A 27,956-nucleotide genomic window follows, 5' to 3' on the forward strand; every position below is an offset into this window, starting at 1 on the left:
ATGTGGCTCTTTATCCACAGTCCAAGGGATCACGCGTTGTCAGCATTGTCGCTCAAGCCTGGTGTCTGTCGCTATGGAACCATACTGGCCTGCTGCTATGGCTGGAGAAGGAGCAGTAGGGGAGTCTGTGAAGGTACTTTTGTAAAAACTCAGACCACCCGGTGCTCAGGTGGTTGGCCTGGGTCCTGCAGTTTTTCTCTGTGACACCATGAGCTGTCACCAGGTTGCCAGTGGCTTTCCCAGAGCAGGGACACAGTCCTAACTGACAGCCAAGGTCGAAGTTCTTGTGAGATCTCTTCCCATTCAAAATGTGGCTGACCCATCACCCTTGATGTGATGTTTGTTTTAGGAGCCCTGTTTCATCAATTCTTTCTGCTGTTCTCTTAGTCAGTATGGCTGTTTTTGTTTTAATCTAGAGAAACTGAGTTAGGCGAAAACAGGTCAAGAAATACCTCATTCTAATGATAATTTTTCCAACCGAAATCTAATGAATTCCACTTTTTAATTATGAATCACCCAACCAGTAGGCTTTGGTCACAAGCAAGAAGGTTAGCCATTTACTTTGTAGTTTGGTTACTCACATTTTTCAAGTCCATCGTGCCTATTTCTAGATGGTTTCAAGGGATGCGTGCATATATATGTAAGATATGCATGGTTCTGTTGTGTATATTTCAAAGTAAGTTTCCATAATTTGTTTTTGACATCATTTGTCACACCAGTGTTCTGGACTCCGCGAGAGGCCTCCGACAATTTCAAAAAAGTTGGGGAGGCTAGGGATGAGCAAAGAGTTCTGTGTGGCATTGTTTTTCATGTAAATTTCTATAATAACCGACACTCTCAGTGCAAAAGAATCAAATCTGTATTCTTCGAAGCTGACTAACCAGGGGTACATTCTTTCAGGGCAGGAATCTGGTCACAGGGCCCCGTGTATCTAGAAGGTGGCATAGAACCTGAATCCTTAATCTGTTAAGTGGGATGAACAGACATTTGCACGTCCCATATACTTTAGGCACTGGTGTGGATCATATTGGATTATAAACTATAAAGCCCAAGAGTGTTAGCGATTTTTAAGAATAATAATTCTACACTCTTTTTCTGCTCTTTCCCTGCCCCAACCTCCTCCTCTTTGATTTAGCTGGTTCAAAAATAATCTGGGCAGACTGTGGCTGCGGGCAGAACTTGACCATGTCCGAAATCCATGAAACATTGGAGGACGTTGATCTCACTCCACATGTTTAGTCAAGTCACTTGGTCGTGTCCGACTCTTTGCGACCCCATGGCTCCTCCATCCATGGAATTTTCTAGGCAAGAGTACTGGATTGGGTTGCCATTTCCTTCTCCAGGGGATCTTCCCGACCCAGGGATCGAACCTGGGTCTCCCACATTGCAGGCAGACGCTTTACCATCTGAGCCACCAGGGAATCCCCCCACGTGTTTGATATTTTGTAAAACCCTGCACTGCCGCAGTTTCCTAATGAGGAGATGACAAGAGTGTGAAGATAGCAGAAGTGTTTGAAGGTCATCACTGACTGCCTAGCAAAAGAAAGTTAGAACATTCCCCTGGGACTTTGTCGGTTGAAAAGGGTGGTGCTCACACTGGTCGGGTGGGTCATGATCAAGGGCATTGTCTTGAGAACCAGACTGAAGTGGGTGACCTTGGGCAAGGTAGATAAGCTTGCTCAGGCTCCATTTCCTCCCTTGCAGACTTCTGTCCCTCAAAGCAGCAGGTAATGAGGGGGTTCAATGTTGCTTTTTTCTCCTTCTAAATACAACATGATACATTTGTCTTTGAAGTCAGTCAGGTGGAAAGGGTCAAAAACCACACGGGATACCTGCTTTGGAATCTCTCTTACAGCCACAGGAACCTCAGGACCTCCGGCCATAAAACGTGCATGTCTCTGGTGAATAAATGAGGGTGAGCTTTGCTTTTCCAGAAGGGCTATTCTATAACTAGACCACAGCAGTCAGACCATGGTGCACACAGCCAATCACATTCTCACCACTTTTGTGGCCAGTATTCATACCAGAGGCCTGAAAAGAATTGAAAGCCAGATGCTAAAGGGCATTTCCAACACACCACTCCCACTGTGTGTTTGGCAAGCGGAAGAGACGGTCAGCCCACCCTCTGCCCCCGTCAAATGTTGACACAGTAAATGGCAATGATTTTTGTATCTAGGATCCGTATCATATTACATCCAATCGGCATGGTCCTTCTTGATGGTAAAGTCATACGCTCCTCGAAGCACCAGGTAACAGGCTGGTTAGTCCCTGATCACCAGGCCTCTGATTTCTAAGCCGTGGGGTGCATGGCGATGTGACAGGAACGCATGCCAACTTGCCTGAACAGGCAGAGCCAGGCTCCAGCCTGTGAGGGTGCAGTCTGCCCCGGCCTTCACCTCCACTGACTGATCAGCCCTCAGTCCTTCAGAGGCCCTGCCTCTATGCCAGAGCTTTCTAGATCTCAGCCTCTGCCCTGCTTAAATCTGTTCCCAGGGCAGGGTCTGCTTCACTCAATATCGTTAGCCTTCAGGTATGGGTCACTTAGTGAGATATGGGATAACGAGCCAGAAAGAGTGGGGAAAGAGTGGATAAACACTCCAGAAAGATGGAGGAGTTTGCAGGGAAATTAGACAAGAGAGCTTCCTTTATCTAAAGCACACTTAAATCTCACACCATTTTAGACATAAACAGAATTTCCCCATGCCATAGATTGGCTGTTCCCATCACAGATCCAAAGTTACCGTAAATCAAAAACGTCTTTCTGGAGTGCTGACCTCCAAACAGCAAGGGTATTAATATTCACCACGTCTCCTCTCTTCTCTTTGGCATTTATCCTGGGCTTTCCTGTCTGGACTACATTGAAAATAACTTTCCAGGGAGCAATCAGAGGTCTTGGGGGCTTAAAAAAAAAGATTTATTTTTCTAACATTTAGAGTTAAAGCTGCATCTCCAAGAACATAACCATAACAAAATATCCCTGGAAATCCAATTCTATCTTGTTTGCCTCCAAAAGTAGAACTTCGGTGGGAAGCGTGTTTTCCCCTACCTTCTTTCACTTATGATCTACTGCAAGCCTTGAAATGTTTCCCTGTTCAAAGTTCTACACGGACTGCTTTGTCATTCAAAACTATTTCAGTGTCTAACATGTTCACACTATTACATACAAAAAGAGAAACAAAGGTGAGTGTTTATATCCGTGTTCTGAAAGCACTTAGCCTCAGATAGTAGATAGAAGTGAAACATAGAAGCGAAATATCTGGCTAGTTATTGAATACGGTGAAGATATCAGTTTCGTGGGAGAAGCCTGCCAGAGTTCTGTGGAGTTCTCAGAGATGAGCAGAAGTTCACGTCTGGCTGGAGAAATCTGTACAAGCTTCTGGAAGGAGGGGCCCTACAAGGTAGTCCTTGAAGGATTGTTAGGATATTAACCATTGGAGTGGCGGGGAGGGGTGCCGCAGGGTGGGGTAACAATAGAGAAGGGGTGAAAAGTGCAGAGTAGGTCAGAGAAGAGCAGGCAGTCTGGTTTGACCTCATCGTTGCCTGGGTTCGGGGAACAGAGTAAGACTAAAAAAGGGCCGAGGCCAGATCATGGTTATGCCCCCTGTCCTGGATTCAGGACCCAACAGAGATTATTTGATGACTTCTAGGCAATGAAATCGGTCCTGAATATTCGTTGGAAGGACTGACACTGAAGCTGAAACTCCAATACTTTGGCCACCTGATGCAAAGAACTGACTCTTTGGAAAAGATCCTGATGCTGGGAAAGATTGAAGGCAGGAGGAGAAGGGGACGACAGAGGATGAGATGGTTGGATGGCATCACCGACTCGATGGACATGAGTTTGAGTATGCTCCGGGAGCTGGTTATGGACAGGGAAGCCTGGCGTGCTGCAGTCCATGGGGTCGCAGAGTCAGCCACGACTGAGCCAATGAACTGAACTGAACTGAACTGCAGCAATGAGTGGCATGATCAGAGCTCTACTTCTGGAATATCCCTTTCATGTCTCATTGGACCTTGATGTTCTAGGAGCAGTACCTGTGAAGATGATTCTCTCAACAAATATCCCGTTGAGAGGCACTTGGGGGAAAGCTGTAAGGGAGTGAGGGAGCTGGGGAAGAAGCGAGGCAAAGATGTGGCTTCAAGAGAAGTTTGGCGTCATCCTGATCCCACAGGGAGCTCTGGAGTGTTCATTGCACCGCAGCATTTGTCCTGCCCAGAAACCAGGGGCTAGCCTGTTAGACCCGTGCATCAGCCAAGCCCTGGTCACAGACTGAGATGAGGAAAGTGAAGAGAGAGAGGCATGTGACAAGTCTCCCAGACATCTATGGGCAAAGTGGTTCCCAGCAGCTGGATAAATATTGGCTTGGCCAAAAAGTTCGTTTGGGGTTTTCTGTAAGCGACTGTAGAGAAACCAAAACACACTTTTTTGGCCAACCCAATACTTAGTTGAGGAACTTGGTGGTAGAAACAGGGATAGAGGGGTAGGATACTCTGGGTGATTGTTTGGGGAACAAGAATAAATAGAGACAGCTGAGATTTTGAGTCCAGGGAGCTGGGAGATGAAAGGTGACATTAGCTAAGGTAAGGTTGGGTCAAATGGGAACATGCCGGAGTCTTTAGGAACAGGCTTGCCTAGGGGTGGGCCTACTATGAGCCAGAGAATCAATGTGCAGAGAAGTAAGCAAGCATTTCTGGCAATTGCTGAGTCATCTTTCATATGCTGGCTGTTTCTGGAACTCTTAGTAGATCCAGAAAGTGTGAGAGTCCATGATTCCCTACCGGCCTAGTTTCTCTCTCATTCATTGCTTTTTCTCTCATTCCCCTTCATGTCTTTGGGCTCTCGCATTTTCCTCTCTTCCTATCCACAGCGTTTTTTCCCTGTCTCCTCCTCATGAGCCAGACTCAAACTTTCCACCATCTTTGACTATGCTTTCTTGCCCCCAATCCAATCTGTTACCCATCCTATCTTTGTTTCTCCTGCCACTTCAGCCATCCAACAAATATTTATTGAGTTCCTAGTTTGTGTCAGTTGTCTGGATACAGAAGTGGATAAAACAGAAAACCAAATGCTGCCTTTGGCATGCCTCCATCACCACCACTATCGCCATCACCATCATGCGTGTGGTTCCCATCCTTGGGACCGGAGGCAGCGTCTCCCTGCCTCCAACCTGTGCTTTGTTCATTTTGGCTGATAACACACAGAATTTTGAAATTTTGATCATACAAAAGAGAAAGGGGGAACTAATACAGAAGAGAAAAACAAAAAAACAGTAGAAAGGGGGAGAAGGACCTTGGCCCAGTATAACTATGGAGTTTCTTCCAGCTCACAAATCATATTCCTTTTGTTAAATCTTTTGTGTTTACATACAAAACTGGCTAATTGAGATGTAGGAGGCTTTTTGTTTCCTTTGAATGCCGCTGGAGGTGTGGCAGGGCTAGGCAAAGTTATGGTCAACTTGTACTTGTGGGGTGGAAGGGGGTGCGGAGATGGGGGGCGGGGATGTAGTTCAGAAGCAAAGCAGTATTTTAAAGGTGAAAATAAACTGGAGAGGAAGCAGATCACCCTCTGTATTGTATGTCACCATGGATTTCTCTGCCACACAGAAGGCGGCTAAGTTTAACATGTGTGCATTTCACTGGGCTGACTACCCCTGTTCTTTTCAATTTCTTTACTGAAATACAGTTGACTTACACTGTTGTGTTGATTTGTGCTCTACAACAAAGTGATTCAGCTATACATATTTGTATTCCTTTTTCATATTCTGTTCTCTTATGGTTTTCTATTATGGTTTATCAGAGGATACTGAATGTAGATCCCTGTGCTCTACAGTAGGACCTGTTGTTTACTCATCCTATACACACTAGCTTGCATCTGCTACTCCCAAACTCCCAGTCCTGCCCTCCCTCATCCTCCCTTCCCGTCGGCAGCCACAAGTCTGTTGTCTATGTGTGTGAGTCCATTTCTGTTTTGCAGATAAGTTCATATGTCTCATATTTCAGATTCCACATGTAAGTGGTATCATAAGGTGTTTGTCTTTCTCTTCCTGTATGATAATCTCTCTAGGTCCATCCATGTGGCTACAAATGGTTTTATTTTATTCTTTTTCATGGCAGAGTAATAGTCCATTGTGTATATGTATCATGTCTTTTTCATCCTTTTGCCTTTCAGTGGATATTTTGGTTATTTCCATGTCTTGGCTATTGTTGATAGTGCATGTATGTATCTTTCCAAATTAAACTTTTGTTCAGATAAATGCCCCATAGTGGGATTGCAACTCTATTTTAGCTTTTTTGAGGAACTTCCATACTGTTCTCTCTAGTGTCTGCACCAATTTACATTCCAACCCACAGCGTAGGAGTGTTCCATTTCCTATATACTCTTTCCAGCATTTATTATTTGTAGACATTTTGATGATGGCCATTCTGCCTGGTGTGAGATGATACCTCACTGTAGTTTTGATTTGCCTTTTTCTCATAATTAGCCATGTTAAACATCTTCTCATATACCTATTGGCTCCTATTCTTTAATTGTCAAAATACTTTTTCTTCCACAGCTATGTGTGAACCTGGATGCAAGTTTGGTGAGTGTGTTGGACCAAACAAATGTAGATGCTTTCCAGGATACACCGGGAAAACCTGCAGCCAAGGTCAGTGCTAGAGACCACGGTGGTAATACAGACCTCCCCCAGAGCTTTCAGAATCAACTCAGGCAGCGCAGTGGTGTTTGGGACACAGTATAGCAGTCAGGATTCTGTAGTTTTTAACTCTGATCTTCAAACGACAGTGGTTTCACAATGAGATTTTTCCATCAATATCTTCTAGAAAAACGTCAGTCATTCTGATGCTTTTGTTAGGATGCCAGATAAAAATCAATATTTTCCCTCTGAACAAATAATATTTAGTGGTTTTTTTTAACCTAAGGAAGCAGTGCATATATTTTATTTAAGAAAATCCAACAAAACAAAAGGATATAAATTAAAAAGTGAGAGTGAACACCCACAGTCCATCCTCCACCTGTAGCTAAGAGTTTGATCGCCATCTCTGCAGTTTCTTTTCTGTTATAGTTACAATAATGGATATTTCTCATGGGAATTTTTGCATGTCAGCACATAGAGAGCTGTCTCATACTTCTTAAGGCTGTATCCTAGTCCCTAGAGCAAATGCTTGTGTCATTTACATAAAAATACTTTAACCACTATTATAAAAGTTATCCCCAACGTCTTGCCACTACAAATAGTGCTATATCAGTCATTATCCTATGCATATCCTTCCACCTCTGAGTATTTTTAGGGTAAATATCTAAAAATGGAATTGTTGGGTTGAATTGCATGCATATTTTTATTGTAATGGATATATTTTAAAAGGCAATTTAGTCATAGGCTGTTTATCTGAAGACATTAAAGCAGTTATAATATTAAGAACAGTGGTTCTTAAGGTGGCCAGTTTTGTCCCCTAGGAAGACTTGCCAGATACAATACATATCCCTAGTTAGGGATAAGATTTAAATCTTATTGTCAAAGGCAATTTCACATAAACAACAAATAATTTTATAGTGTATGCATGTTGCAAATATTGTATGGGACATATGCACACTGAACAAATATTAGTCATTTTTCTGAAATTCACATTCACCCGGGCATCCTGTATTTTTAATTGATAAATCTGGAAGTCTTACCCCCGAGGTCATCTGGCAGTGCCTGGAGACTTTCGGAGGGGTTACTACTGGCATCTGGTGGGTAGAGCCCAGCTGAACATCTATAGTGCACAGGGCAGCCCCCCACTAAGGGTGATCTGGCCCCAGATGTCCACAGTGTGGAGGAGCCCAGGCACCAAGAAACCTATGCTAATTAAGAAAGGGTCCCCAGTTCTATAACACAGTTAGGCAAAGAGCAGCAAATCCAGGTCAGCTGCCCTTAGGAAAGAGCCCTGTCAGGGTTCTGGAAGGGAGAATGGAATTCCAGAGAAAGCCAGGGCTCTGCCTCACTCTGTCCCCCTGCCCCTGGCTCACTGCCAAGGCCAGATGCCCACATAGCCTTTCTCTGTGCTGGCAGACCTGCAGGCTCAGGGGGGAGCCTCTAGCTCTCCTGTCCCAACCCCAGGACGGGGGCCAGCACCACCAAGGGGCTCCTTAGAACTTGTCCAGAAGGCTTGAGGGAAGTGCGGCAGGAGCCATGCTCTCAGAAGTAATAATTCAACCATGTCCCTTACCAGAGCTTTTCCCACCAGAAGACCTGGTTTTCCATATGTCTTGGATTCTGTACCAAGATACCTTCTCAAGAGAGTTGGAATGGAGAAGGTGTTTTTTCATGCTGCTTTTCAAGTCCTTGCAAAATATTTCACTTTGAGGGAGTGTCCAGTTGGCTCGGATGTGGGGCTGTCTGGCTTTTCCCCACAGCCTCCCTGCCCCAGGGCCGCCTGATCAAAGTCCATGTATATCCACTGATGGCCACAGGCCTCAACTCAACTGATGTCTTTCCCCAAAATGCTTCTTTCAAGAGACGCCTCTGACTTAGGGCCAAGTGATGGACTATCCCTGGCTTTCCCATTATGTCCAACCAGCATTATTTAATTCATGCATTTGAAGCAGTTAGGATCCATACAGGAGATGGTAGTGTACAGGGGACTGGCAGTGGAGAAGGGGGTTCAAGTGTCCAGATTATGTGCTGGAGAATCTCCGTGTAAGGTTCTTTTCAGAGGTGAAAGCAGACACTTACTTATTTTCCAGAATGGCCTTTGCTTGTTACTGTGCTGAATTTTGGTCTCACATGGAATTTGGTTCTTTTCTGCTTTCTATATCTGCCTTGGGAGAGTTATGGCATGTGGCACCCACATCACCACGTGCCCAAAGACGACACCCATGATGGCTTTCCAAGTTTTTTCCCTTACGTATCTTTTTTTATTTTAATAAAAGCTACTTCATTCTTAATGTTTCATGTTTTAAACCCTGAAAAGCTCAGAGAAGAAAGTCCCTCTCAATCTCCCCAGGAGGTAAGCATTATGAAAGTGTAGAGCCTGGTCTCCCAGGGTTTTTTTTCTTTTCCTGCCTGTGCCACATTGCTCGCAGGATGTTAGTTGCCCAACCAGGGATAGAATACGGACCCCAGCTGTGAAAATGCTGAGTTTTAACCACTGGAATGCCAGGGAATTTCCCTAGGCAATTTTCCCTATGCTTATTTTAAAAATGTCTTGTCTATATACATAGTTTTGTAACCTTCTTGTGTGACAGCATCCTCTGAGCACCTTTACATGGGATTAAATATTGTTTTGTGACCTGACCACAGGTAATAGCTGCCTAGCAGGACTCCCTCAGGAAAGGTGTGAGACAAGGCCATTTGGCCATCATGAGGCTGCTCAAAATAATAACTGAAAGGAGCCTGTGCTGTTGGCACCTGTCACAGACTACCTGGAACAGCATTAAAGGCAGCGGTATCTAGATTATATTTTAACTTTTTATTCAAGTAGGAAACACAAAACTGTACACCTGTCAACAATGTACAAGTCCATGCATGTTCACGAACACCCATGTAGCTGGCATTCAGATCAAGAAATGGAAACTCAGCCTCCCTGAAGACCCCTCATGCTCCCCTCCATCACTTGCCCCTAGCCCCCAACGAGGCACTGTACCTTGTCTCTCACACCACAGAGTCATTGTGCCTGGATTTCTTTTGTTTCTTTCCCTCATGCCTGGTTTTCAGTGTGCGCACTTGTGTCCAGCTTCTCCCAGTCAGTATCATGTTTGTGAGTTTCATCCACAGTTGTTTGGACTTGTGGTTTGTTCAGCCTCACCGCTGTATAGTATTCTATTGCATGAGTCTACAAGTCATTTAGCCATCCTTTTGGGAGGAGAGATTTGGATTCTTTCTGGTTTGAGGCAATTCAGAATAGTGCTACTGTGATCATTTTAGCATGTGATTTTTTGGTGGTTTAGTGGCTCCGTCGTGTCCAACTCTTTGTGATAGCCCGCCAGGCTCCTCTGTCCATGGGATTCTCCAGGCAAGCATACTGGAATGGGCTGCCATTCCTTCTCCAGGAGATCTTCCTGACCCAGGGATCGAACCCAGGTCTCCCGCATTGCAGACGGATTCTTTACTGACTGAGCCACCAGAGAAGTCCGGTGGGCATGTACCCATGTCTCTGTTGGACATTTGCCCAGGAGTGGAATGGCTGGCTCACGAGTGCCTGTATCTAGCTGCCACACAGTTTTCCAGAGTGGTTGTGCCTATATTTGCATTCCCTTCAGCAGTGCACGATGATTCAGTTTGCTCCACATCCTCACCAGCGCTTTAATGATGGTCGGAGAAGAGGCGAGTCACCACCCTTGGTACCTACCTCCACAGCTGGGGTCCAGGGAGGCCAACCCCGTTCCACATCTGGGTGTTTCCTCCTTCAGTTCATCTTTCTCCATTTTCTGACTGCCCCCTGAAGATGTGAATGAGTGTGGATTCAAACCCCGGCCGTGCCAACACAGATGCGTGAATACACACGGTAGCTACAAGTGCTTTTGTCTCAGCAGCCACATGTTCCTGCCAAACGCCACATGTTCCAGTAAGTTTCAGCAGCTGGCCTGCTCTCAGTCAATCCAGAGTCTTGACTTTTGCCATTTGGTGTTTGGAGCAAAGTTAAGTTATTGGAGGGGAACCCCCCCCAAAAAAAAACCTCTCACATCACCCTAGACTAAAACATCTTTGCACACATATTTTTTCAATTTATTTATTTTATTGAAGGATAATTGCTTTACAGAATTGTATTGATTTCTGCCAAACATCAACACGAATCAGCTATATATATATGTGTGTGTGTGTGTGTGTTCCCTCTCTCTAGGACTTATTTTTAATTGTAGTAAAATACGTATATTGTGCAATTCACCATTTTGACAATTTTAAGTGTACTTCAGGCATTTTGTAATTTCACAATGTTGTGCAAACCATCACCACTCTTCAGAATATCTCCATCACCCCAAAAGGAAACCTGCCCCCATTAGCAGTCACTCTCCACTCCTCTTCTCCTCCACCCAAGCCCTGCATTCTGTCTCTCTGGATTTGCCTGTTCTGGCTTCGCTGTTTTTTAAATAAAAAGACTAACTGAGGAGAAAGATAAATTGAGTCTCTCTATATATACAAGGATGAATTAGAATTCTTCATGAAAAAAATAAGCATACTGAAAATGTAAGCATATTGTTTCAGGAAGGTGATAAATCTCAGTTCCATCTCAGGACATCAGTTCTTCTCACCAGCTATCTTTCTCATGCCCCTTGCCCCATGCTCAGAGATTAGTGACTCTTGTTGGAAGTCCATTCCAGTTCACATTCCTGGAATGAAAAGCCCTTCTCTGATAAAGAGAACCCATGTCTTGCGGGAGCCTAAATGTCTATAGCCATTCATTTATTGAGAAGGAAGTCTTTTCAGGTTTTATGTTGCAGCTGAAAGGCAAATCCATCTGCCCTGCCGCCCCAACCAAGCCCACAGCTTGTGCCTTCTGCCAGCTTCCCATGGTTGCAGAGTCCTCTGACTCCCCAGCCTATCCTGGGCTCTCCCTCAGTTTTAAAATCCAAAATACAGGCTTGTGCATAGCTCACTTCCCCAACTCCTGCCTCACCCTTGAGCTGCTCGCCTCACTTGGCAAAATGCCCCAACACAGCTAGGGTCTCCATTAGCAAGCATGCTTAAGAGATAAAGCAGGCATTCAGAGAGTCTTAAAAAAATTTTTTTTGAGTATTAAATAAAATATTTATTATAAATTAAACAGAAACCCCCAGGAAACAAATAAGTAGCTTAGTGAATTCTTATAAAGCCAGCATCCTTGTAACCACTACCAAATAGAACTTTGCCAGAACTACCCCTTTCACCCCCCTAGCCCCTTGGGAACAACTGTCCAGGGTTTTCTAGTCATCACTTAACATTTTTAAAAAGATATATGCTAATGGATGTTTCTGAAACATTCCACGAAAGCCTAATTAGTGCCAAAAAAGCTATCTTTCTCCAAATGGAAGAATAAAATGAGGTAAATTTTGAAGATTAATTTTGAAAGAAGACAACTAAAGAGAAAAGGAATAAACTAGAAATATAACCATTGGTCAGTGTTTGCTACATTACCATGGCCTGTGTGTCTGTCCTGGTGCCCTCTTTGTCTGTTACTCTACATGTGAAGGTTGCCTCTGCCTCCCTGTTTATAGCTTATAGTGGCCAGGTGGCCCTGAATGTCTCTCATGGATGCTGATTTTATTTACCCAGCCCTTTGCAGTCTCTTTCGCCCAGCTGGTTGACTGGCATGTTATAGATGCGGGTGTATAAAGAGAGGATATTCACTGTGCTCCCCTGTTAGAGGCACTTTTGATCCATATATATTGGAACCCTACTAGGGATATGTGTTTTTGTGAGACAAGGTCTATTTAGCAATGAGTGACAGAAAAATCGAACTAAATTATCTTTACTTTTAAAAGCTGGAGGCAAGCTGCTCCAGAACAGGTCAGCAAGGACTCAGCCTCTGCCATCTTCAGGGTATTGATTTCATCCGCATGCTTGTGGCCTTGTGGCCACAATGTGGCTGCCCTAGCTCCAGATATCACACACACATCAGAGGTTGGCAAGACAAAGGGAAAAGGAATGATGCCAGGAAACAAACACCTCTTTTATGTCCATCCGTTCTGTCACGCAGCAGCATCTTTTCCAGAAACTCCAGCAGACTTATTTTAATATCTCTTTGGCTATAACCGAATCATATGGCGACTCCCTTGTTGCTGCATGGGAATCTAGGGAAAAGATGTGGAACTGTCTTTTCAGCTTCAGTAATGGGAATGGCTTTTGGGTAGCTGATCAGCCTTATCTGCTGCGTGTTTTAATACACACACCTACAAGACAAGGTTTTGTGATTTGAGTGACTCTCACGGAGGCTAGATATGAATGGAGAGATGGGTAGAATTGGCATTTTTTTACCCTATTTATTCAAATGAATCATCTCCATCAGAGGTTGCATTTCAGCCAATAGCAGAGACCAGTCAGGTGATGTAAAGGAGCTTATATAGGAAGAGAGAGAGATGCCGTCTTTGGTGACTTAGGGGTGCATGCTCTGCCTAAAGACAGTCAGGTGCAATTCACTGGTCAACAGAATCAACCATGGGGCCACCAAGACACCACCCCTGCACAGATTCCATTTGGATCTCTATCTGGGACTCAGATGATGAAGCTTATCTTCTGATACCATTCCATGTGTTACATTTCATATCTCAGGGGTCAGGGATCGTTCCTTTTTTATCATCTCCTGGGGAAAAGGCTAACCCGTGCCTCTTTTCGCAGACTCTTGGACGTGTGCCATGACCAACTGCCAGTACGGCTGTAAAGACACGGAAGAGGGGCCGCGCTGTCTGTGTCCATCTCCGGGCCTCCGCTTGGCCCACAATGGAAGAGCCTGTCTAGGTAGAGTATCTGGAGTTACCTCCTCCCCTGACTTCACCCTTTACTCCACTCCTCCTTTTTCATCCATCACAACCTACTTGTGGACTAGACATCGAAAGTTCCTGAAATGACAGATTTATGTCCATTTCCATGACATTTATAGCACGTATGTTCCAGACACACTTTGCCATGCTAGAGAAAACACTTCTCTATAATTTGTTGGGTTGCCTGATGCCATAATGGAAAAAGATAGAAGTAATTTTATTTTTGTATATTTACCCTGCACTTTTTACTTCATCTACCAAGTGGTATATACTCTTAGTGTATTTAACTATATTGTACCAAAGATAGATAATATTATGACAAAGTTAACACATAGCGTTAATATGGGATGTCAAACCAAACAGAATGGTGAAAGAGTTCTTAATCTTTTTTGATGGAAGCAAGAAAATAGCACTATGATTTAATATTCTAACTTCTGGACTACAATAGAAATATTTTTCAGCTGAGCTGGTTGGTGTTTATTTACCCTAAATGTATTGATACATAACTTGATAAACCACATTTAGAAAGCTCACCCAAATAGATCCTAAATCAGTTAACCACTTTAATAAGAAGTCTGTATAAATTAAGATTTTGGTTCTGCTCTTTGAGAGGAGGCAAATATTTAATTCAATTCACAGGGTTTAGTGCTCTTCAGTAAAATCAGATTTATGTCAAGGCCAATTCTTGACCAAACAAATCCGAGTGTTCACCCACCTCTTTGATCTGTCGAGGGCCATTGGTATTGGAGGAGCAACTTGATGTATATGAAAGTGATCCCTGAAAAATAATTTTGGTCAAGCCAACACTTACTCGTTAGTTATATCTAGAATGCAAAAAGAACATACAAGCCAGCACCACATTTCTTGTTTAACCACTGTTCCAAAACGATGGTTCCAAATTTATTTGATTAGACATCTGAAAGTTAAGGCAAAGTCTGAGTCTTAATGGTTTGGTCAGCATAGCTGTCAGCCCCTCTGTGATGTGACTTTCCACAGTAGCAAAGGAAGGAAGCCTCTTGTCTCCTAAGTTGCATCATGGCTTCATGCCACTTGACCCACCATTTATGTATCACTACATTCTTTAAAAACCGTGTTTCTATGCTTTGGAGCAATATGACAGGATTTGGAGGTGGTTGCTAATGAAATAATTCTTTTGAAAAATGCAAGCTTTGAATGTTCGTGGGCTGGAAGAATATTAATTCCTTCAGCAAAACGGAGTGTCTATGTACCAAGTGCCAGCCATATGTTCCCTGCCCCAGAAAAGGCAGGGCCTAATGAGAGAGAAAATGTGACTAGAAGTAATGCCATTACAGCAAGATAATACCTCTAAAATAAGCTGTACAAAGGGATAGAAATCCAGTGGAAGTGCCTCGGGGATCCAGAACTCTTCCCGGAGGATAGGAACTTGGTAGCAGAATAATCAGAGTTTTCCAGTGAAGAAACCATGCGTGTGTGTGCGCGCTGTGTGCTCTGGGTGCGGGCACAAGAGTGTGTTGGAGGGATGGTGCTTTCTTGGTGTGTCTGACGTGTCCTGGTTCTCCATCCTAGACATCGATGAATGTGTCTCTGATAAAGCCTTCTGTCCCTACAATCGAAGATGTGTGAACACATTTGGAAGCTACTATTGCAAATGTCATGTTGGTTTCGAACTGAAATATATCAGTTCCCGGTACGATTGTGTAGGTAAGAAACCTAGAGGCTTTCTTACAGATATTTCTACATCAGTTCAGTCTATTAGTGGAACCATCTACTGTACTGACCATCTTAACAACACAGAGAAAGTTATATTTTTTAAATTTTTGTCATTTGGAACTCTGATGACATGAATTACATGAAACCAGGTTCATCAAAGTTTGAAGTAAAGAATTGCAGTCTCTGTAGCTCTATTATGGAGATAAATAGCTTGAGATGATTTTTGTGGGTTTTTTGAAAGAAATTGATCGGTTTCGTTCTGTTTATATTTTTGGTTCTATCTCCAGGTATAGCTAAAAGTGCTGTTACTTCAGTTGTGTCAGACTCTTTGTGACCCTATGGACCGTAGGCCTCCAGGCTCCTCTGTCCACGGGATTCTCCAGGCAAAAATACTGGCGTGGGTTGCCATTTCCCCCTCCAGAAGTTCTTCCCAACCCAGGGATCGAACCCGCATCTCTTACGTCTCCTGCATTGGCAGGTGGCTTCTTTACCACTAGCACCACCTGGGAAGCCCTAAAAATGAGGACAGTGAAGCATATTTATATTTGATAAAAGGAGGCATAACAAGTCCTGCTTAATCTTGACCTCAGTGGCCCTTGCCTGAGTCTCCCTCAGGAGTGGCTTTTGAAAAATGAATGAAGGAGGTGCAATGTTCTCTTTCCTCGCTCCTCCTTCAACCCTTCCATGGTTCCAGCTCTGCGTCCCCTAAAATGTTTGCTTTCTGGGGTCCTCAAGATCACTCTATGATAAGACTGGGGTATCACTCAGCTCTCGGCCTGATATGGCTGAAATCAGAAATCCTGTCCCCTAGGGAAGGAATTCCAAGTCTCAATGAGCAAGTGAAGTGGGGTATTTGGGGAGCCCTTGCACGGCTTCCCATTGCCCTTGATAGAGCATGGATGGGGCTGGTCCTGCAGGCATCTTGGCCCCCCGGAGATTCCTGTTTACATAACGTGCACATGACACACGTGTGTGCGTAACACGGAAAGCTGACAGCAGCGGGGAAAGTGGGGTTTCTTTCCACCCTAAGCTCAGAGCTGACCAGGACGTGTCCTGTGTAATCGTGTTGGGGCAATATCCATTCCTGCGTTTTGAACACATCGTATGAAGCCTCCATAGCTCTTCCCTCAAGCCGGAAGGCCATCCTAATCCGGCTTGTAACATCTTCACTTCTTGGAGCTGGGATCCTCCAAGATGCTCCAGAACCCACCATCTCTGGGGTCCATCTCCAGGCTGGGTCACAGAGTTGGAGCCTGTTTCCTGAGACATAGAGGGAGATGCCACAGGACAGGGTGGGAGTCCACACGCGGAGCTGTCAAAGGAAGCAAATCTTTCTGATTTAAGAAGTGATTAAGATCAGCACCTGAGCCCCCTTGTGGCTGAGTTAAAAACAATAGCCTAGGGGACCTCCCTGGCGGTCCAGTGGGTAAGACTCTGCACTTCACCTGCAGGGTGGCACCGATTCGATCCCTGATCAGGGATCAGGTAGCTAGGATCCCACATGCCATGTGGCACAGCCATAGAGAAATTAATTAATTAAACAAGCAAACAATAGCCTGCTTTGTGTGCATATTCTCCAGGCAAGAATACTGGAGTGGGTTGCCATTTCCTTCTCCAGGGATCTTCCCGACCCGAGAATCCAACCCATGTCTCCTGCGTTGGCCGGTGGGTTCTTTACACAAGCGCCCATGGGAAGCCCTCGAGAAGTATAGAAAAAAAGCAGGAGGGAACAGAAGGCCAAGGAAGCTGTCACATGGGTGGAATTCAGTAAACTTTCTGAGTCTAAACCCAACAGACGAGCTCAGACCGGCCTAACCCCTGCTCCTGGCAGCCTGTGAACAAAAGGTTCACATTTTTCAGATGATGTCAGTGCTTCCTAGCCCGTCTTGTTCTTTGTGGGCTAGGAGTCCCAAGCCCTTCCATGTATAGAATTGACTTTCTGATATTGTTATTTAGTGGTAAGTTTGGCCGATGACAATGTTAAGCAATCAAACCCAAACAACTTAGAGATGTCAGGAGCGTTGATAAGCAGGAGAGGAGGTTGCTGTGGGGGAGGTGAGCTGCAGACACCCTCCCTCTATACCGGGCAGCAAGCAAAGCCAGGGCTTTGGGCCAAGGTGCCAGGCATGCTCAGCGCTTCTCAGTTCCCCGGCCACACAGGGTTGCCTGGCTGGGTGGAGTGGTTGGCCCTGGAGTGACTCAGGTTCAGGGGATAGCCTTTCAGCAAGTGCTGTTACCACAAGATGATTCATGCAACTGTTCACATTTTCAGATATAAATGAATGTGCTGCGAATACCCACGCGTGCAGCCTCCATGCCAATTGCCTCAATACCCAGGGATCCTTCAAGTGCAAGTGCAAGCAGGGGTATAAAGGCAGCGGACTGCAGTGCGCCCGTGAGTACCCGCGGTCACCGCATCTTCGCTCTTCCCCAGGAAGCATTTGCTCCTTGTCTCCTTCCTCCCTTCCTTCTCCCTGCTCCTTCCCCTCTGGTGTGTTGGGAGCTGAAGGGGAGCAGGAAGCCTGCATAGGGTGTTTGGAAACTTAACTCCGCCTCCGACTGGCCTTCTCAGCTACTCAGACCACACCTCCAGCTCTCACAGAAGTTGTAGGCACTGCACTGAAAGCACCACAGGGATTCTGAAGGGTCTTCTGCTCACGACATGTTTTCAAATACTGAAAATAAAATTTGAGGACGATGACACTGAGCAAATGTATCAGTCAGGAGAGGCTCGGTTATGGGGCAATACCAAACAGTCCTGAAGAGTCAGTGGTTTAGAACCGGAGAAGGTTTTTAACCATGTGAGTCAGGACTTTTTTCAGAACGTATAACTGGAAAAAAAGTACAGTGAAGCGAACCTCCCTTTGTCATCCTCCTCAAGCCTCTGTTCACTTTTCCTTTTGATGTAGAGTCAAGTCCCATGGTTTCTGCTGATGAATTCTTTAATGCTCAGCTGGTAAACTCTGATACACTCAATGTATAACAAGAAAACATCACTGCTGTCAAAAGCTGCAACAATAATCACAGTTTCTTTTGCCACTTGTGCTACACCCAGAGAGAGTCGTCAGGGCGTTTCTTGTCCACACTGTCACTTAGGCTGGCAGAGGTCCCACTGTCTTATGGTACCATGGTGTCAATCCGAGGCTGAGGGTTCATCACAGCAGTTGAAGAAGTGTGGACGATCATGATTAAGCTTGGAAGCAGGGGAGAAAATATATCTAATCCTGTCATGCATCCTGAAAGAGAGGAAAACTAGAAATCACGGTGAGCACCCGGAATACCTTCCGAGACCAGCCAGCAAAGATTACAAGTTGGTCACGTGCCTGACCAACCGTGTTCCACTCTGTTTAGTCACCTGGCTTATCCTTTGATCACGCCCCTTTTAGCACTGGCTCATTGTGTGCCAAGACTTGTCGGCCACCCTGACTCCACTCTCTCATAGATGCCTTAGGAGCATAGCCACATATTCCAATAAATATGGCTGTAAGTCGTCCCTTGACCGTATCCCATCCTGTACCCCGACCTGGCTGATACTCCTGATGACAACAGAGCCGAACTCAGTGATGGCAAAAATGAACAGTCCACACACCATGATGGACTCTGAGCACCACACTCATAAAAGATTCATCATACCCCAGCAGCACTGGATGAGATGATGTACACAGGAGTATAAGCAAAGGAGATGAGTCTGGAAATCACATTCTGCGAAGAACTTCCAAAAGAACTGGGCGGCGTTTAACCTGGAAAAAAGGGAAAAAAAAGGTGTGGAAAAGCAGACATAGTGCCTGTCAATATTTTGAGGAACGTAAAGAAAAAAAGCCAGCTCACTGGAAAAGACCCTGATGCTGGGAAAGATTAAAGGCAGGAGGAGAAGGGGACGACAGAGAACGAGGTGGAGAGACGGCATCCCCGGCTCAATGGACACGAGTTTGAGCAAACTCCAGGAGTTGGTGGTGGACAGCGAGGCCTGGTGTGCTGCAGTCCATCGGGTCACAAAGAGTTGGCCATGACTGAGCGACTGAACAACAACAAAAGAAAAAGTGCTTTCCCATAGCCGAAGTAGGCCACGGGGGGAACTGCGTTCTCTCTGACAAATTTCCCCATCAGTGATCTCAGAGTGAAGAGAATCTGTGGAGTGGGGACCATGGCCTCCAGGAGGGACCTCCTTGGGTTGGAGATGGGATTCAGCGACTCCTCGGTGTTCAACAGCTTGCTGCTGTGGTTTCCATCCCTCTGTGTAGACAGGCCCGTGGTGTCCTTCTGAAACTGTGTTCAAAGAAAGGCTGAGAGACTGGCTTCCTGTGCAGGGATGTGCATGGGTAGGTGGGATGGAGGGAAAGACGCCATAATTTTGAAAGACCTGCAGAGAAGGGACGGAATCAGTAAACCTCCCACACAGGATCAGTGGTCAAGGGCTCCTTCACGCCACCAACTTTGCCCATGTCAATTCTGGCCTCGCCCGTCTCAGGTCGTCTGGTTGACAGCCCAGCTTAGGGCTAGGAAGGCCTGAATTTGAATCCAAGCTGCACCCCGTACTGCCTGTGGTCTTTCGCCAGGTGCTTCACCTCTCTAAACTCAGTGTTTCTATCTGAAATGGGCCCCGTGGTGGCCCTTTAGCGAGTGCTCAGAAGGGGCCAGGCCACCATTCCTCGGAGACCCCTGGCTCCAGTGAGGTTATTGAAGTATAGTTTGTGTACAATGTTGTGTTAGTTGCAGGTGTACAGCAAAGTGACTCTGATATATATGTGTGTGTGTGTATATATATATGTACAGTAGTGAGTATATGTTAACCCCAGCCTCCTAATTTATCCACCCCTCCACCTTTCCCCTTTGATAACCATAGATTCGTTTCCGAAATATGTGAGTCTGTTTCGGTTTTGTAAATAAGGTCATTTGTATCACTTTTTAAAATTAGATTCCATGTGTAAGTACTATCATGTGAAATTGTCTTCCCCTACCTGACTGACTTCACTTCGTATGATCATCTCTTGGTCCCTCCATGTTGCTGCAAATGGCCTTGTTGTGTCTTTTTTGTGGCTGAGTAGTTTTCCATTGTATATATGTACCACCTCTTCTTTACGCACCCCTCTGTTGATGGGCATTTAGGTTGTTTTCATGTCTTGGCTGTTGTAAATAGTGCTAGGAGCTTAGCAGTGCATGTATATTTTTGAATTACAGTTTCTCTGGATATATGCCCAGGAGTGGGATTGCTGGATCATATGGTAGTTCTGTTTGTAGTTCTTAAAGTGCTCTCCATACTGTTCTCCACAGTGGCTGTATCAATTGACATTCCCACCAACAGTATAGGAGGCTTCCCTTCCCTCCAAACCCTCTCCAGCACTTACTATTTGTGGACTTTTTGATGATGGCCATTCTGGCTGGTGTGAGGTGATACCTCGTTGTAGTTTTGATTGCATTTCTCTGATAATTAGTGATGTTGAGCATCTTCTCATGTGGTTTTTGGCCATCTGTATGTCTTCTTTGAAGAAATGTCCATTTTCCTGATTGGCTTGTTTGTTTGACATAGAGTTGCAGGAGATGTTTGTTATTTTGGTCAATCTAAACATTTCTTATGCGAAGAAAACTTTTTTTTCCTTTGGTCATCCAACTCTAAGCTTATTTAGGGGAGCAGTTTAAAACAGATTTTTGTTGATTCTTGAAAACCTCAAACTTATCACAATATTCTGATTGATATCTGAAAAATCATTCATTTTATTACTATCCATTCTGCGGCAGAATCATTTCTCTAGTCTTTTGCCAAAATGTTTATTTACAAGAGAAAACTATCTTCAGACCACTCAATATGTTATTTGCCCAGTCCTTTTCCATTCTGCTTTGATTGATTGTCTGTAAAATAAACAGCCATGTCTTTTTTGAAAATTGATCTTAACGTCTTAACACACACTGCTTAAAGGATGGCCAAAATCCGCCCTTACATGCAAAGAAAAGTCATAGAAAAATGAGAGAATCACATCTAATTAGTGTTCAGCATTATAAAATGCTCTGTTGTAAAATCCATTTGTATCTGTGTGAACTGCTTGTATACAATAAGAAAGCAGCTTTTATTATGAGTGTGTTGCTTTTGAAAAAGTCCAGACCCTAGATGGCAGTACAGAAGAGGAGTTAGTCAATTATCCTTATGCACCATCTGTCTCCAAAGAACAATGCAACCTGAATGTGGATGTGTGTATTTTTTTACTGTTCTTATACGTGTGTGTATGTGTTAGTCTCTCAGTCATATCTGACTCTTTGCAACCCCATAGACTGTAGCCCACCAGGCTCCTCTGTCCATGGAATTCTCCAGACAAGAATACTGGAGTGAGTAGCCATTCTCTTCTCTAGGGGATCTTCCCAACCCAGGGATCAAACCCGGGTCTCCTGCATTGCAGGCAGATTCTTTACCATCTGAGCCACCAGGGAATATGTGGCTATTAATAAGGCACCATTAGATAATTTGGTCTTAGTTTGACAGCAGCTATACATCATTCTAAGGAAATCAAAACTCTAGTACTACCCAACTTTGTTAGTATCAGTCAATTTAAGAAAGGACACTGTGTCATTTAGTTACCAAGAGCATGGCTTCTGGAGTCAAATTAACTTGGCTTGATTCCTGGCTCCCTAGCATACTGCCTCTGCTCTGAGAGCAAACTAACCTTTTAGGATCTCAGCTTCTCTCTTCAAAACAGTGCGTGCATGCATGCTAAGTCGCTTTGGTCATATCCGACTCTTTGCGACACTATGGACTATAGCCTGCCAGGCTCTTCTGTCCATGGGATTCTCCAGGCAACTGGAGCGGGTTGTCATGCTCTTCTCCAGGGGATCTTCCCAGCCCAGGGATTGAACCTGTGTCTCTTATGTCTCCTGGGAAGCCCATAATAGTGTCTGACCCTTAATACTGTTTTGGCTATTACATGAAATAATCCGTTCACAATAAATAAACACCCACGTGTAGGGCTTAACTCCAGCCCAGAATGGATTAAATCCTCTACAACCATGCACTCATAGGAGGAGTAATAGTGACAATGGCTTCTTTACCAAAATTCGATGACGGTTCCCATCGGAAAGCAGCTTCTTTAGTCATTGAAAATATGCTGTAATCATTTGACATTCACATTTTACAGAGCATATTCAAGAATATAGGTGTGAGTACAACAGGGCATTCCAATACTTTTTCCTTCAATAATAACATAAGCAGAAGAGGTATGATCTGGAAAAGAATTTAACTTAGTAGGAGATTTTCGACATTCTGGTGATGAATTCTAAAAATAATAGTAAACACAGGCTCAAAATATGTTGAGCACTGATCTTAGTAATTGACATGTATTCACCCATTTCACCCTCATAAATGCCCTCCTTTGATCCTAGCTGTGTTTTAAAGTCAGCAGGGCACTTATTGATTTATTTGGCTGTGTCAGATCTTAGTTGCAGCATACAGAATCTTTCATTGCAGTGCACAGGGTCTCTAGTTGTGGCATGTGGGCTTAGCTGCTCCATAGCATGTGGGAATTGTAGTTCCCCAACCAGGGATTGTGCTATATAGTAGGGTCCTTATTGATTATTTTATCAATAAGTAGTAGTGTGTGTCTGTTAATCCCAAACTCCTATTTTCTCTCTCCCTCCCTTTCCCCTTTAGTAATCATAAATTTGCTTTCTATGTCTGTCAGTCTATTACAAAGATGCATTTTATTTATTTTTTTAGGTTCTATTTTTTAAAATATAAATTTATTTATTTTAATTGGAGGTTAATTACTTTACAATATTGTATTGGTTTTGCCATACATCAACATGAATCTGCCACGAACCCCCCTCCCTCCTCCCTCCCCATACCATCCCTCTGGGTCGTCCCAGTGCACCAGCCCCAAACATCCAGTATCATGCATCGAACCTGGACTGGCAATTCATTTCATATATGATATTATACATGTTTCAATGCCATTCTCCCAAATCATCCCACCCTCTCCCTCTCCCACAGAGTCCAAAAGACTGTTCTATACATCTGTGTCTCTTTTGCTGTCTCACATACAGGGTTATCGTTACCACAAAGATGCATTTTAAAAAAGAATTTAATTTAGTGGTGAGAAATATGAAATGAATGTAAAACTAAATATAGATGCCTCTCTATAAATAACCAATAAGTAAAATCATTTAGCTTTTGAAACTAGTTGGTTGAGGTGAAGAAATTCAAATATATGTATTCACTGAATCAAAAATCACCATTTTTGTAGGTCACAAATGGCTCATTATTGACAATGTACATATCGTTCAACATAATGCTAGCTATAATTTTTTAACATCACATTTAAACAAATACAGGGCTCCCTGGGCAGCAGCAGCTTTGACAGATACCAATGTGAAAGCAGCAATATTAGAGGATTCTGGACAATTCATCACGTTGTGATCTGTAACCCAGCTTGGTAGGAGCAGGTATTTCATCATCATGGTTTATGAAGCAAAACGAAGGTTTGTCTTTGAACAATTAAGGTAGTTAAGATCCTGCTGTAACCATTGGAACCACTTAAACCAGATGCAAATGCAGTTCTTTCTAAAATATCAGATGATTGAGCCTCATATGTGTTGATTCTGGAAGCATTCATTGACTGCACTTTGACATTTTTTAAATGCTCCATTTTTGTGAGAGATCTGACTATTGGTCAATGTGGAACTTCTCTTTTACTGTTGGTTTTAGTTATCCCCGAAAATTCTGTGAAAGAATTCCTCAGAGCACCTGGTACCATCAAGGACAGAATTAAGAAGTTGCTTGCTCACAAGAATAGCATGAGAAAGAAGGTAAAAATGAAAGACATTGCAGAACCCAGAGGGACGCCCACCCCAAAGGTTGACTTGGAGCCCTTCATCTCTGAAGAGAGTGTTTCCAGAGATGGGAACCCTCACAGAGAAAAGAAGAGGAATGGAAACAGAAAGAAAGAAAGGCTGGAGGATGAGAACAGAGATGAGAACCATGTGGAGCAGGAACAAAGCCTTCGTGGAGATGTATTTTGTGAGTATCAAGTATGATTTTTGTTAATTTATGCATCTCACGAAAAGTGAATTGTAGTTTTCCCTGGCAGATGACAGGAAAGAGGAAGATGCCGTAACTAAGATGGTGAAGTGAAGTGTGACAGTTGGTCGCTCAGTCGTGTCCAGCTCTTTACCACTCCAAGGACTGAAGTCCACGGGGCTCCTCTGCCCGTGGAATGAGTAGCCAATCCCTACTCCAGGGAATCTTCCCAACCCCGGGATCGCACCCTGGTCTCCCACATTGCAGGCAGATTCTTTACTGCCTGAGCCGCCAGGGAAGCCTAAGTAAGATGGGGTCAGCTTTAAATTTTAAGAAGCAGGGTTGTCTATACGGTCTGGAAACTAACATCTTCTGCAGAACAAAATCACATTTGCTGCTGTGGGATGCACAGAAGGTCAGTCCTTTCCACTTACCTGGGATGTGTCCTATTTGATGCAGCCCCTCCTTCTGCTCCTGACCAAGGAGACCTGCTTGTCCTGCCAGCTCAGCCATCTGGCTGCCCAGCTCTGGGTGCAGTGCACCCCTAAACCCCAGAGAGATGCCCCCCACCCAGGTAGATTTGCTGAGCTCTACCTTTTTCCTTCTTCAAGGCACTTTTTACAGGCACACTCAGTGAAAGGAGAATGTCAGAGTTGTGTGGTTATAATTTTAAAAGGTAAAATAGAGGAACATTCTATTTAGAGCTTAAGCTTCAGATTACTACATGAGCTGGAGAATCACCATCGTCACTGGTGACTGTCCAGAGCCATCATCAGCCTCGGCCCCTGCAGGGGGATTTCCATGTTGACCCAGCCTGAGACTTTCCCTTCCATTCTCACCAGGCATCCGTTGCTCCCTCTCTATTTTGCCTTGTCTGTGCTTGCCCCATTGCTGTTGTTCAGTCGCTCAGCAGTGTCCAACTCTTTGCGACCCCATGGCCTGCAGCATGCCAGGCTTCCCTGTCCTTCACCATCTCCTGGAGCCTACTCAAACTCATGTCCATTGATTCAGTGACACCATCCAGCCGTTTCATCCTCTGTTGTCCCCTTCTCCTCCTGCCTTCAATCTTCCCCAGCATCAAGGTCTTTTCTAAGGAGTCAGTTCTTCCCATCAGGTGGCCAAAGTATTGGAGCTTCAGCTTCAGCATCAATCCTTCCAATGACTATTCAGGATTGATTTCCTTTAGGATTGACTGGTTTGATCGCCTTAAAGACCAAGGGACTCTCAAGAATCTTCTCCAACACCACAGCTTGAAAGCATTAGTTCTTCAGTGCTCAGCCTTCTTTATGGTCCAACTCTTACATCTATATATAATTACTGGAAAAACCATAGTTTTGACTCTATGGATCTTTGTCTCCAAAGTCATGTCTCTGCTTTTTAACATGCTGTGTTTAGGTTAGCTAGGTGATGCCTAATGGGGTCCACTGGGGACACCTTTCAAAAAAGATGTTCTAGATGTGGAAACTGGCACTGATATGAATGCTTTGGAAATGTTAGGGAAACACTGCTGTAACCTACTCTGTAAGTAGAACACAGCTGTCCCTTGGTATCCCTGGGGGATTGGTCCCAGGAACCCCTGCAGACACAAAAATCTATGGATGCTCAAGTTCTATATAAAATGGTGCAGTATTCATATATAACCTAAACACATCCTCCCCTATACTTTAAGTAGTCTCTAGATTACTTAAAAGACCTAGTACAATGTAAATACTATGTAAATGGTTTCCTGGTATGCAAGGCAAATTCAAGTTTTGCTCTTTGGAACTTTCTGAATTTTTTTAAAAATACATTTTCAACCTGTCATTGGTTGAATCTGTGGCTGTGGAGCCCATGGTTACAAATAGCCGGCTATGTATGATAAGCCATATATGATAAACCCTCTTCATTCATTGATTCATACCTTCTTAGTATGTGGGGCTTTAGGGATTTTTTTTTACTGATCGAGTGTTCATTGTTAGCCTCTAAGGTGAATGAAGCGAGTGAAGTTGATCTGGTTCTGATGCAAAGAAAAACTGCATCATCCCATCGGAAACACAAAGGTGAGTAACATATATTAGGAGTGAGTATATTTTAGGAGTACTAGCACTCATAAAGAATATTGAAGAATGGAAGCAAGCATTACCTGGCATCTTTTAATTTTAGAAGTTAGACAGAAATAAAATATCTTTTCTGGAATAGGGGAAATATGCGTTAAGAAGAAAGGAAAGTGAGAGAAGAGGCCGTGTGTTTGTACTGGCTTAGATATATGTAGATGGACAGCCTGGATTCCAACCTAGTTTAGGAGTCAGGTCTAGTTCCAGCCCTCAGTGTTTGAAGGACTTGGTCAAGTCACTTATGACTCTCAGTTTTACTTTCTTGAAAATGGGCATGATGGGAGAATTTTTGTGGCAGCCACATCAAATGATGTAATGTATGTGAAAATGCTTTGCAAATCATTAATGCGTCAACAACCAGTTGCTGCCCCTTATCTCTTCAGCTTTTCCCCTTTCTTTGCCCTTCCTTTATTCCTTAGTATAAACTGCAAAAGCCCCCCATTCCAAGCCAGAGCCTGGCATTCGTTACAAATCAGAAATATCTCAGTCTTTCCTCTTTTTCCCAGTGGTAACTTCTGACACCTACATCAGAGGTCAAGACTGTTTTCTGTAAAGGGCCAGAGGGTGACTATTTCAGGCTTTGGGAACCATACGCTCTCTGTTGCATCTGTCAGCTCTATCACTGCAGCTCAAAAGCAGCCACAATCTGTAAATGAATAGGCGTGGTGTGTTTCAATAAAACTTTATTTGCAAGAACAAGCAGTGGGCCAGGATGTTAGTTTGCTGACCCCAATCTACATAAAAGTAACTGGGAGCACTGGGTCAAAGGTTGTGCTAGCTGACCCTGTACTCCATGCAGTTGTTAGGATTTCTTAAATGAACATTTGTTAGATCAAGCCCCTGGGTGCCAGATGGTTCAACAAAAGACCACGAAAGAAATTGAAATAGCAAGTTTATTACTCCAGGTCTTGGGGAACGACATGGCGTGGCCTCCAGGGGCCCTAGAGGGAAGTCCAGGCAGAACGTGGGGCACACGCCTCTATGAGGGTCCATGTGTGTGTAGTGCTTTGGGCTTGCTGGGCTAAGGTTGCATTGACGGATTCCAACGAAAACAACTGGGGTATTAGTAAGCTTCAGGGGGCCCTTATCTAAGGCAGACACAAGGCCCTGGGAAGCAGGGGAGGGTGTCAATCACAGGGGACATTGGGAAGGTCATATGAGCAACTCACTTTTACAAGTGACTCCATAGGCTCCTATCTAGGACTTGCACTTGTGTAAGGGCTAATGCCAGTTTAAGGCCCTCACAGACTGCAGGGCCAAACAAAATGGATACCAAGACAGCCATACTTAGCTAAACTTTTTTTTAATTGAAATACATTTCATTGACAGTATTGTGTTAGTTTCCGCTGCACAGCAGAGTGATCCAGTTATACATTCATATGTATATATTTATTTTTGCATTCTTTCCCATTATGGCTTGTCATAGGATATTGAATATAGTCCCCTGTGCTATGCAGTAGGACTTTGTTGTTTACCCATCCTACAGATAATAGTTTCCATCTTTGAGTCCCAAATTCCCTAAACTCTTGACAGCAACTGCAAACATGGCTACGCCTTCCAAAGATCCCAATGTTAAAACATTTCCTAATCTGCTTAATGATGCTGAAATGCACCCTTTTTCTCAGCACATTTAAATATCTCAGTTGACTACACCTTTGACCATGGCGTCTGTGACTGGAAACAGGATATAGAAGATGATTTCGACTGGAATCCTGCAGACAGAGATAATGGTATGTAG

At 44.1% G+C, this 27,956-nt stretch overlaps 1 protein-coding gene across 1 annotated transcript; it reads left to right on the plus strand.

Annotated features, from left to right (window-relative positions):
• On the plus strand, nucleotides 1–27,956 carry LOC138930306 (epidermal growth factor-like protein 6). Its single transcript, XM_070290287.1, has 9 exons — nucleotides 1–133; nucleotides 6,555–6,647; nucleotides 10,426–10,545; nucleotides 13,293–13,412; nucleotides 14,984–15,118; nucleotides 17,400–17,522; nucleotides 23,814–24,125; nucleotides 26,084–26,164; nucleotides 27,844–27,956. Exons 1-9 carry the CDS (start codon nucleotides 1–3, stop codon nucleotides 27,954–27,956), a joined length of 1,230 nt encoding a protein of 409 aa, XP_070146388.1.

This window comes from Ovis canadensis, chromosome X (assembly GCF_042477335.2).
Source record: "Ovis canadensis isolate MfBH-ARS-UI-01 breed Bighorn chromosome X, ARS-UI_OviCan_v2, whole genome shotgun sequence".
NCBI classification, from domain to species: Eukaryota; Metazoa; Chordata; class Mammalia; order Artiodactyla; family Bovidae; genus Ovis; species Ovis canadensis.

What these genes read in the sequence shown, in the direction of transcription:
- LOC138930306 (XM_070290287.1), top strand. Translation starts at nt 1, where the DNA reads ATGTGGCTCTTTATCCACAGTCCAAGGGATCACGCGTTGTCAGCATTG. An exon ending in CCTTCGTGGAGATGTATTTT is followed by an intron (nt 24,126 to 26,083) that starts GTGAGTATCAAG and finishes GTTCATTGTTAG; the next exon opens with CCTCTAAGGTGAATGAAGCG. An exon ending in ATCCCATCGGAAACACAAAG is followed by an intron (nt 26,165 to 27,843) that starts GTGAGTAACATA and finishes CCTTTTTCTCAG; the next exon opens with CACATTTAAATATCTCAGTT.